Source organism: Lampris incognitus, chromosome 3 (genome assembly GCF_029633865.1).
Source record: "Lampris incognitus isolate fLamInc1 chromosome 3, fLamInc1.hap2, whole genome shotgun sequence".
Taxonomy (NCBI): Eukaryota; Metazoa; Chordata; class Actinopteri; order Lampriformes; family Lampridae; genus Lampris; species Lampris incognitus.
Window position 1 is genome coordinate 95,467,527 of NC_079213.1, and position 12,257 is coordinate 95,479,783.

General features: G+C 45.5%; 1 protein-coding gene across 2 annotated transcripts in view; it reads left to right on the plus strand.

The window, feature by feature from the left end:
* The window catches only part of yjefn3 (YjeF N-terminal domain containing 3), a 92,246-nt gene that overhangs the window by 69,100 nt on the left and 10,889 nt on the right, over positions 1-12,257 (plus strand). For both annotated transcript variants that reach the window (XM_056277673.1, XM_056277674.1), the window contains exon 2: positions 5,824-5,932. In XM_056277673.1, coding sequence (XP_056133648.1) covers positions 5,824-5,932 — 109 coding nt within the window. The remainder of the gene's footprint in view (positions 1-5,823; positions 5,933-12,257) is intronic.

Below are 12,257 nucleotides of genomic sequence, written 5' to 3' on the forward strand. Positions count from 1 at the left end.
CGGGGGAGCATTAGAAATGGTGATTCTCGTGGCAGGATTAACCAGCGGCAGAACGGGAGTAAACGTGTCCTTAATCACCACACCACTTTTCACCACCTGGTTGACTTTATCAACGCTACCAAGAAACATGACTACAGCACTGTTCATTCTGGATGCAGATTTTATGCTTCCATATCCCACATGTTCACCTACCGCGAGGCGGCACTCCTCCACCGAGCATTTGACCACCGGAGCCACTTCAATCGCATGCCGGCGTGTCAACTGTTCAAACGCCGTTCCTCCGCCTCCCACAATGGCCATATTGCCCCGCTGGGCCGGTAGCACCGCTACTGAAAATAAAACGACTCAACTTAAACCTACCACTGAAAAAAGCTAACTAAAACGCAACAACAAAACAACAGAAAGCACATGAAAAGGACAAGACAGAAAATAGTTTTAGAAACTCGCTCACACCAAAGCAACATGCTGCTACTCCGGACACTCACTCGCACTTCTGCTCAGAAAGAGAGACAGAGACAGACAGAGAGACAGAGAGAGAGAGAGGCATAGGACTGTGGTCTTGGTAAGTAGCTGATGCAAAGTCTTATCTCTGTCCCCTCAGAGCAGGACTCTGCTTCAGCACTAAAGACTGGGAAAACTCAACTCGGGAGCAGTTTTAGCTCGTCTCACCACAGTCAATTAAATTGGGATGAGAGGGAAGGATGAGGACAGGAAGTGGTGTAGGATAAAAGGGAAGAATGGTGAGGAAAAGGAAAGGAAGAAAGAAGGAAGTAAAGATACAAGAGAGAAAACTATTGTGCTTTCAAGGGACAGATAACAGTGAGAAAAGATAGCCTCCTTTTGGGGCTTATCTCCAGCCTTTTTTCTTGAGTTTTCTTGATAGAGCTCCTTATCTCTTAAACAGATCATGGTGGATAAGCAGAGAGACGGTGGCAGGGAGCTGGTTCAAGTGTCTTTATTCTTTGAAAGATGAAGCCTATCTTGTTATCCCTGATTCTTCTGTGAGCGTTACCCCCTGTCCATCCATAAATTGATGACTGAGTTGGAAGGGATGCAGTCATTACTATTCCACCATATGCTCCACTCTGGATCGTCCGTAAGCTCCTTTGTTGTGTTCAGTGGTGCTGTATTCATGTGGGAAAGAAGTGTACTGCTGCAGCAGCCTCATTACTTACTGAAGTACTGTGAAGGACTGCATTGAAGTACTTATTAAAGTACTGCATATACATGTGTGTGTGTGTGTGTGTGTGTGTGTGTGTGTGTGTGTGTGTGTGTGTGTGTGTGTGTGTGTATAAAATGGTTTCTTTGACTTGGTTTATACCCTGACTGTGTGCATACAGATACAGTCTTTATTTGGGTTAGCATTTGAAATGCATGTGCATAAGATTAGATGAAGTGAGATGTTTGTGTGCACGTGCATTATACATTCATCCGTGTTTGTCAGAGGGGAGACATGCCGAGGTGAGAGAGAGCGAGTGAAAGAGAGAGAGAGAGAGGCAGATGTGCACCCGTCTGCACGTGTTAAGGTAAACAGGCTCATTAAGGAGATACAATCACGGCTTAGCAGTGCCACTTGGGAGATGACACTTGGCAGGGGCATGTCCAACACACCACAAGGAAATTATTTATCTCTCCCGGGATGGACTTTCCAGGCTGCTACTCTCTCGTCTCTTGGTTGGCTGGATGGCTGCATGGACGCCACTGCTGTTGCAACAGACGTGGATTCTCATGGGACCTCCCTTTCTGAGACATCTAAACAGACCCGAAAGGACAGATGCAAAAATCACCGTTGTTACCTGCATGCAGCTATACAAGCTAATGGCTGCCACCGTAACTACTATGCCGCCTCTGGCTGAGGTGCTATTCGGTGGTGAAATAACAGGGAGGATGCTTTGGACTTTGCATATATAGATTTTTATAGAAAATATATCAAAAACACTTTGTGTGCATTACTGACGTATAGTTATTAACAGATGCAATTAACAGTTGCAGTGGTTAGAATTAGTGCATGGTTTGATGAATTGTAATTAACATCGTAGGAGCTGGTGATTGTGTAAGTGTGATGTCTGAAACGGGCACAGGTGAGATACAGCAGGAGCATCCATCAAAAAGGCCTTCGTATCAATTTACTGTGCAGTGCACGATCTGCACTGCTCCTGTGTGGTAGGAGCACTTCAGAAGACCTTGGCTTCTTTTCTGTGGGTGATGAAAAGAATCAATATCAATGGTTGGTTGAACGGTTAAAAAAATGTTAACAAAAACAAGCATTAAGGCCAGGCTTGGTATTCTCACCCACCAAAACCAACACCGGTTTTGCGGATTTGCTCATAATATTGGATTGTGCGCTCGCCGTTAAAAACAAACAAATCCAAATTGCAGATGCACGGGGTGGAATCAATTCGGCTTAAGAGCTTAAGGATTGGGAGCACTTGTGCCGCTGGTTGCTGGTTGCAGATGGTGAGCAGAGAGCGCATGCTGTGGACCAAGGTGAACTTTCCAAAGATCATCTTGTCATAGTGAGTCAGGAAAAATCCCTGAGGCGAGCTATAGGTGACAGCTGCTGCTGCTTCACTGGCACAGGTAAATGCCAGCAGCCCTGCTTGGATATACTTGATTACTAACAGACACTCGCACACAATCACTCTTACATGCAAGAACACACACTTCACTTGCGTTCACACACACACACACACACACACACACACACACACACACACACACACACACACACACACACACACACAAAGACAACACTGATACTCTGAGACACAGGTTTTTTTCAACTACCTCGAGGAGACACCCTGAGCCCATAGAGACCTTCACTGAAACTCCCGATTCAAGTAACAAAGAACACATGATTTGCGCACGCCATAGTTTTCAAATGCCCCTTTCTCCCAGAAAAAAGCACATTTAACATAATTATTGAGGCAGTGTTGCAATGCAACATTAATATTGTAATGTACCCAGCTTCAAGCAAAGTGACAATTAAAAAAAATCTTTCAAGGACAACAGCGATCATAGTAAAAATGCCTTTAAGAAAATGCTATGCACAACCTCACTAGCCTGCCTGAAGGGAATCTGCCATACAGCACGGTTTATTTTCTCCTCTCTGTAGCTCTTCTGCAGTTGATTTGATTTGATACACTAGATTAACTCTCCAAGAAGACAATGCTCTCCCTCCACTGCCTCTGGTTTTGGTGGCATGCAGCTAGTATGGTGTCTCTGAAGCAGGTAGCGGTCAATGATCTTGCTTGTTTGGGGTTTGCCTTGCTCACCACCAGGCCCCACTGTTGTAATTATAAAGTAGCTTTTGCAAAATGATGACTGTGTCGCTGACAGCTGAGATAGAATACCATGCTCTGTGTGGTGAATAGATACAGAGTTTTGCGGAGGCATATGCCGTGAGCTGGTAATGTAATCAAAATGCAAAACAGGCACAAACACATCGATAGACAGAGCTATTGATCCTCAGTCAAAGACTCCCTGCTGATTTGATGTTTCATGTTGATGGTTTTGATTTGATGCCCTCCCCCTCAGTCATTTCAATGTATATCGTTCATTTCAATGTATATCGGTAGTGTCAACATCAGTTGCCTGATTTGAATGAATGGCTGCACTTTTAGCCAACGGACACAAAGAGTTTTACAGTCGAAAGATTGCTTCACATTACAGTATGGGGTGGTGATTGAATTCCTAACCTTGGCAGGATTAGTGAGGCGTATGCTGTCATAACACCAGGCGCTTTACTTCTCACTAGAAAAAATAACATTTCTAAAATCTATCACAGGATACAGCAAAATAAAACTAATATGAAAAACACTTACAGCCAATCTTGTTTGATTTTGTTTTTGTTTTTTACAGCCGTCAAAGCCCAATATTTTATTCATGATCTTTTTCATTTAATAATTGTAGTAACTGTTGTAGTGCCGACAAACTCCGCTAGGTGTCTCTAGTGTAAAAGGCACGTACTCTGTGTAGCGGTCGTCTCTAAAGAGGTAACGTGACTGTCGTGAACTCTTGTTTTTTACTGGTTCTGGATCTGCTGTTCATACGCTGAGCAAGAAGTGATGATGCTATCTGTGGCTGTGGTGCTGTCTGTTGTGCAGGTGCTTTAAACTGTCTTCTCTTCTCTTCTCTTCTCTCTCTCTCTCTCTCTTCTCTCTCTCTCTCTCTCTCTCTCTCTCTCTCTCTTTGTCTTTGAATGAATTTGTTTTGTTGTAATTTTTGATAACGAAAGGCTTTCTCTCTTTGAATCGATCTTGGTTCAGTGATGGAACTCTTTGTGCATGTTCATTTAAAGTAGTGTCTATGTCTGATGATGTCATTATTCATTGTTAAAGTTTGTTGTTAAATAAAGAGCTGGTGTAAATTCAAATTCTCTCTGTCTCTCTCTCACTCTGTTCTCTGTGCCTCTCTCAAGTCTCTGTCTTGTCTGTCTCTTGGTCTCTCTCTCTCGTTCTGTCTCTCTCGCTTTTGTCTTTGTTCATATTGTTCATATTGTTAAAAAGATATCGTCTTTTTTTGTTAAATAATTTTGTTAAATTTCTTGTTAATTTAAATTAAATTGTTGTTCAATTTGTTTTAAAAAGTATGTTAAATACAGACTGGTTTTAAAATTCAAAAATCCTCTCTCTCTCTCTCTCTCACGCACGCGCACGATCACACACGCACACACAAAAACACCGGCGGGCTTTGCAGCAGGAAATGCCCCACTGTCACCGGGCTGAGAATGGCAGGGTCAGTGCAGGGTCAATGTGTTAAAGATGAACACACATGACCAAATTCTGTTACCAGAAAAATAACACTGACTCACTTTCTCAACACACACACACACACACACACACACACACACACACACACACACACACACACACACACACACACACACACACACACACACACACACACACACAGTGAAAAGGTCACAGTTCAGGTTCCCTCAGGTGGCTGTCATTGAGTTTCGGCTTTGTTTCTCCCATAAGCTATTAAGGAACTTAACAGGCAGACCCAGACCTTGGCATGTAGCTGTTTCAGAAACACTTCAGTGCCTCATGGAAGCTCATAACCAAATTTGACACATCGTAACAAGAAAATATGCAACACGGAACTCCCCAAGAGTGCATTCATCCAGGCGGAGCATCATAACACTCTCCTATAAACCTTTTCAAGTTTTTATGGATATCTGTGTAGGTCACGGGCCACTGCTATTGTGGATCATTTCCGTGTCACGTGAATACCAAAAGTTGTTTCATAAATGCCTGGTAAATAAATACCTTAGTGTTACCCCTACTCTCAGCACTGCATCAATGCACTCATCTGGCTTGTTAGTGCTTGGGCAGAGCCAGGCCTCTGACTCACACCATACAGACCATTTAAATTTACTGCTGGTAGCGTTTGATTCATCTGCTGCAGGGCTAAATCATGAACAATATGTTATGTTCTGCTCCTTTCTTTTTTTTCTTTTTTTGAAATTTTTTTATGGGAATGGGCAGCCCCTTCACCTTAAGACACTTTTCAGACAGATGGAAAGCTGAGAGGGAGCGGGGGAGTCAACGTGAAGGAAACTTTCTTTTTTTTTTTTTTTTTTTTGCAGGATTCAATACCAGGCCCACGTGGGCATACTTTTGTCATTTTGGGCTTTTCCTCCTTTCAGCAACACCAGCGTTGACCCTGGTCTGTCATTGGCAGATGATAATAGTTATAATGACAATGCTGATAGTGATGATGATGATGATGATGATGATGATGGCACTGATGATGGCACTGCTATAAACAGTGAAATTATACCCTTAATATTTACTGTATCCTGTCTGTCCCCTACAGCAAAGTGGAGGCAGCAGCTATCGAGACTGAACTACTGAAGGACTACAGGTTTGGACAGCAGCAACTGGTAGAGATTTGGGGGCATGCCTGCGCCATCGCCATCACTAAGGTCTGCCCCCCCCACACACACACATACTACTACTACTACTACTACTACTTTCGGCTGCTCCCGTTAGGGGTCGCCACAGCGGATCATCCGTTTCCTTTTCTTCCTGTCTTCTGCGTCTTCCTCTGTCACACCAGCCACCTGCATGTCTTCTCTCACCACATCCATAAACCTCCTCTTTGGCCTTCCTCTTCTCCTCTTCCCTGGCAGCTCCATATTCAGCATCCTTCTCCCAATATACTCAGCATCTCTCCTCCACACATGTCCAAGCCATCTCAATCTTGCCTCTCTTGCTTTGTCTCCAAACTGTCCAACCTGAGCGGTCCCTCTAATATAATCGTTCCTAATCCTGTCCTTCTTCGTTACTCCCAGTGAAAATCTTAGCATCTTCAACTCTGCCACCTCCAGCTCCACCTCCTGTCTTTTCGTCAGTGCCACTGTCTCCAAACCATATAACATAGCTGGTCTCACAACCATCTTGTAAACTTTCCCTTTAACTCTTGCTGGTACCCTTCTGTCGCAAATCACTCCTGACACACTTCTCCACCCACTCCAACCTGCCTGCACTCTCTTTTTCACCTCTCTACTGCACTCCCCGTTACTTTGGACAGTTGACCCCAAGTATTTAAACTCAAATGCCTTTGTCACCTCCACTCCTTGCATCCTGACCATTCCACTGTCCTCTCTCTCATTCACGCATAGGTATTCTGTCTTGCTCCTACTGACTTTCATTCCTCTTCTCTCCAGTGCATACCTCCACCTCTCCAGGCTCTCCTCAACCTGCACCCTACTCTCACTACAGATCACAATGTCATCCGCGAACATCATCGTCCATGGAGACTCCTGCCTGATCTTGTCCGTCAACCTGTCCATCACCATTGCAAACAAGAAAGGGCTCAGAGCCGATCCTTGATGTAATCCCACCTCCACCTTGAACCCATCTGTCATTCCAACCGCACACCTCACCATTGTCACACTGCCCTCATACATATCCTGCACCACTCCTACATACTTCTCTGCAACTCCTGACTTCCTCATACAATACCACACCTCCTCTCTCGGTACTCTGTCATAAGCTTTCTCTAAATCTACAAAGACACAATGCAACTCTTTCTGGCCTTCTATATACTTCTCAATCAACATTCTCAAAGCAAACATCGCATCTGTGGTGCTCTTTCATGGCATGAACCCATACTGCTGCTCGCTGATCATCACCTCGCCTCTTAACCTAGCTTCTGTTACTCTTTCCCAAATCTTCATGCTGTGGCTGATCAACTTTATACTTCTGTAGTTGTTACAGTTCTGCACATCGCCCTTGTTCTTGAAAATCGGTACCAGTATGCTTCTTCTCCACTCCTCAGGCATCCTCTCACTTTCCAGGATTGTGTTAAACAATCTAGTTAAAAACTCCACTGCCATCTCTCCTAAACATCTCCATGCCTCCACAGGTATGTCATCAGGACCAACTGCCTTTCCACTCTTCATCCTCTTCATAGCTGCCCTCACTTCCTCCTTGCTAATCCGCTGAACTTCCTGATTCACTATCCCTACGTCATCCAACCTTCTCTCGCTCTCATTTTCTTCATTCATCAGCCCCTCAAAGTATTCCTTCCACCTTCTTAGCACACTCTCCTCGCTTGTCAGCACATTTCCATCTCTATCCTTGATTGCCCTAACTTGCTGCACATCCTTTGCAGCTTGGTCCCTCTGTCTAGCCAATCGGTACAAGTCTTTTTCTCCTTCCTTAGTGTCTAATCTGTCATACAACTCACCATACGCCTTTTCCTTTGCCTTTGCCACCTCTCTCTTTGCTTTACGCTGCATCTCCTTGTACTCCTGTCTACTTTCTTCATCTCTCTTACTATCCCACTTCTTCTTTGCCAACCTTTTCCTCTGTATAATTTGCTATACTTCCTCATTCCACCACCAAGTCTCCTTGTCTTCCTTCCTCTGTCCTGATGACACACCAAGTACCTTCCTAGCTGTCTCCCTCACTATTTCTGCATTGGTTGTCCAGCCATCTGGCAACTCTTCACTACCACCCAGCGCCTGTCTTAACTCCTGCCTGAACTCCACACAACAGTCTTCCTTCTTCAACTTCCACCATTTGATCTTCGGCTGTGTCTTCACTCGCTTCCTCTTCTTGGTCTCCAAAGTCATCCTACAGACCACCATCCGATGCTGCCTAGCTACGTTCTCCCCTGTCACCACCTTGCAGTCTCCAATCCCTTTTAGATGGCGCCTTCTACATAAGATATAGTCCACCTGTGTGCACTTTCCTCCACTCTTGTATGTCACCCTGTGTTCCTCCCTCTTCTTGAAATATGTATTCACCACAGCCATTTCCATCCTTTTCGCAAAATCGACCACCATCTGTCCTTCCACATTTCTCTTCTTGACTCCATACCTTCCCATCACCTCCTCATCACCTCTGTTCCCTTCACCAACATGTCTATTGAAGTCCGCTCCAATCACCACTCTCTCCTCCTTGGGTACCCTCTCCACCATGTCGTCCAACTCACTCCAGAATTCTTCTTTTTCATCCATCTCACACCCAACTTGCGGGGCATATGCGCTGATAACATTCAGCAATAAACCTTCAATTTCCAGCTTCATACTCATCACTCTGTCTGACACTCTCTTCACCTCCAGCACGCTCTTGACATACTCTTCCTTCAGAATTACCCCTACCCCATTACTCCTCCCATTCACACCATGGTAGAAGAGTTTGAAGCCACCTCCGATAATCCTGGCCTTACTCCCCTTCCACCTGGTCTCTTGCACACACAGTATGCCTACCTTTCTTCTTTCCATCATGTCAGCCAGCTCTCTCCCTTTACCAGTCATAGTGCCAACATTCAAAGTTCCAACTCTCACCTCCACATGCCTACCCTTCCTCCTCTCTAGCTGCCTCTGGACATGCTTTCCCCCTCTCCTTCTCCTTCGCCCAACAGTAGCATAGTTTCCACCGACACCCTGCTGGTTAACAGTACCGGTGGCGGTCGTTGGTAACCCGGGCCTCGACCGATCCGGTATGTAAGTCTTATTTATAATCCGCATATTTGATTTGGCAAAGATTTTATGCCGGATGCCCTTCCTGACACAACCCTCCCCATTTGTCTGGGCTTGGGACCGGCACTAAGGATGCACTGGCTTGTGCATCCTCAGTGGCTGGGTTCCCCCCACACACACACACACTCTACAAATCCACTGCTACTCCTCCCTCTCCTCCCAGATGGATTTATCTGGTCACCTGGTCATTTTTATTTGGGGTCATTTACTTTGTTAGGCAGTTAATTGATCAATTTCCTTTCCTTTCTTTCTTTCTTTCTTTCTGTCATCATCACATCTCCACCTCCACTCACCAACTTATCAATTCATATCCCCCACTCTCTCTCATTCCTTTCCTTTACTTTTAAGACCCCTCCTCCACTGTCCACCCTCTTTTTAATGCTCACCTCTCAGCAGGTAGGCCCACATCCATCCATCCATCATTCATCCATCCATTCATCTATCCATCCATTCTATCCTGTTTCTCTCAACATTACCTCAGACCAGGCCCAGATATCCTCTGATATGACCTTGAATACAGACTGAGAGGGACTCATGAGACACTTCCAGTCTGTTGTTGTTTGCTTGGAGTCATAATGTTTTGGTTTTGTTGCTGAATGGGCTTTTGCTTGGAGCAACTGTCATGCTAAAAATCCTCATATCTTTGGACCCTCACACCGGTGGCATTGCAGAGCAGTGGTCCCTTTTGGCTCTGCTGTGTGCATGCAGCATCTTTGTAAAGAGCAGCGACCCCTACATCTGTATGCTCATTTGTGTGTTTGCGTACAAAGTTTTAACGTATGTGTATGTGCATGGTTGTTTGTGGAGGCACAGTGGTGTGTGGTCAGTAATCATAGCTCTATTAACTAAGTTTGTGATGTCTGGTGTATTCTGCTCTCGTCTGTCTGTTCATTGCAAACAAAAGCAAAACTCCTTGGCACTCCAAATTTACTGATTGTTCAGACATGTCACACACGGCCTTGTGCGATCGCATAAGAAAACAAAAAGGCTGCTAGACTTGCACATTGCACATGTGCATTGCCTTTGGCACATAATGTCAGCTTATTAAGTGAACATGTGCAAAAACCCATGCAACAATATTCTGTAGCATTGATTTTCAAGGTGTTTGAACATGGTCTCGGGGCGGCACACCTGAGCTCCTTACACACACCGGTGTTGCACGCCAAGCTGGTTACAGCAGCATGTTGTGTCCTCTGGTGTGGTTGTGGCGGCATTCGGGAGGGTTCTGGTCTGCATCAAGCCCAGAGAATGTGTCAGTGGAAGACCACATGTGGCTGCCTCTGACCAGACCGCTCACTTGGTTTAGCGCTGCACCGATTCCCTCAGAGGGCCCACAGTCGGCTGTGATGAATAGTTCTTCAAGTTACTAGACACATGAGCCCTGCTTTCCTGTCGAGAGGAGCAACAAGACAGACAGGGAGAGTGAGACAGAGAGAGAAACAAATGCTAAGACGGAGAGAGGAATGGGAGGAAAGAGACAGAAACTGAAACAAAGATGTGGGGGTTAAGGAGAGAGATTGAAAGATCATATAAAATATTATAAGTCCGGCAGGTTGGGCAAGCCAAAGTGAGAGCTTCAGAAACACATTGAGACTGCATTGTCATCTTCCCTTAAAGAGAAGGGAGAGAGAAAAGCATATGAATTGGAAGAGAGGGAGACACAGGGCGAAACAGAAATAGATGGTTAAAAAGAAGAAGAAAAAACAAAACCCAGTGAAATGAAAAGGGATGAATGCCTGCTAAGAGACGGGAGGGTAGAAAAAGCAAGTGAAGGGTTATGGCCGAGGGAGGCGAAGCGATAACGCCGGTCAGAAGTAGAGACTGTGCTTCTGCTCACACTCCCCTCGGAGTGTGTGATTAAACCCACCACATCCCCTTCCCGTCTATTATCATCAGCCACCGCGGGCCTCTTGCCTGGCCCTCCATCATCGGCCTCCAGCCAGCTTAGCATTACTAGACAAACACGGCCTGGGCGGCCCGGGGCCAGCGCCACCCGCAGTCACCAGCAGCACGCTACCGGTTAACGGCTACCCATATGACATCACAGCTATTTAGGGAAAATTACAGTAGAAGGAGATTCAGATGGCGTGATTTCACTGCGGGGGCTGGTGTTTGCGTCCAAATACACCACACAAACATGGGTGCACACGTGCTGTCGCTGTGTCTCTCTCTCTCTCTCTCTCTCTCGCTCTCTCTCTCTCTCTCTCTCTCTCTCTCTCTCTCTCTCTCTCTCTCTCTCTCTCTCTCCTCTCTCTCTCTCTCTCTCTCTCTCTCTCTCTCTCTCTCTCTCTCTCTCTCTCTCTCTCTCTCTCTCTCTCTCTCTCTCTCTCTCTCACACACACACACACACACACACGCACACACACCCCTCCGGTTACCAGATAGATTATAGGTTTCTCAGCAAGTAATCCTTACACCGTTCCCAAAACCCCAGCAGTTCACAGACGCACAGGCCCAGACTGTTTCAGTGTGTGTGTGTGTGTGTGTGTGTGTGTGTGTGTGTGTCTATCATCCTGATAGTGTTTGCGGCAGTTCAGTGAGCATAACTTTGGCTAAGCTTACGAGGACTGGGACTTTTTTTAGCACCCAAGTGAAAGGAGCGGTTCTGCTTCACTGAACCAGTACACTAGTTTACAGGAGTGTTTGGATTCCAGTAAAGTCTGCCAGAGATGTGTTCAGTGTCTGTCAGCAGCCTGATAATAAAGCAATGCATTGTTCTTCTCCATCTCATTCAAAGTAGAAGGGCCAATGTAGTTGCCCATTTAAAAAAAAAACACACACGCAAACTGGTGTCTGTGTGTGTGTGTGTGTGTGTGTGTATATTTTGTGTTTTGAGAACCTCAACAATATTTGTCTAAGCTGAGTGTGTGTTTCATGCTGATTGGAGCTGAGAACACATGTCACATTGTTTCATATTTATTTCAAAGAGGCATTACCTTGGGGACCTTATTACAATCAAGACTCCTTGTGTGTGTGTGTGTGTGTGTGTGTGTGTGTGTGTGTGTGTGTGTGTGTGTGTGTACATGTGCAAAGGAAATTCTAGCACAGCTCTACTTTCGCATAAGTGGGGCCTCTTGCAGACGTGCTCCATGTTACGTAGACTTACACTGTCGTTTCCCCAAACTGGATGTCAGCGAGGAATGCACTCCAGCATTGATGGGTTGCAGGTTGTTTGAGAAAAACAAAGAGTAAAATGGAGCATATTGATGAAATACAGCGTTGGAAGATTCCAGTGTACCAGTGTCCTATACCCTGG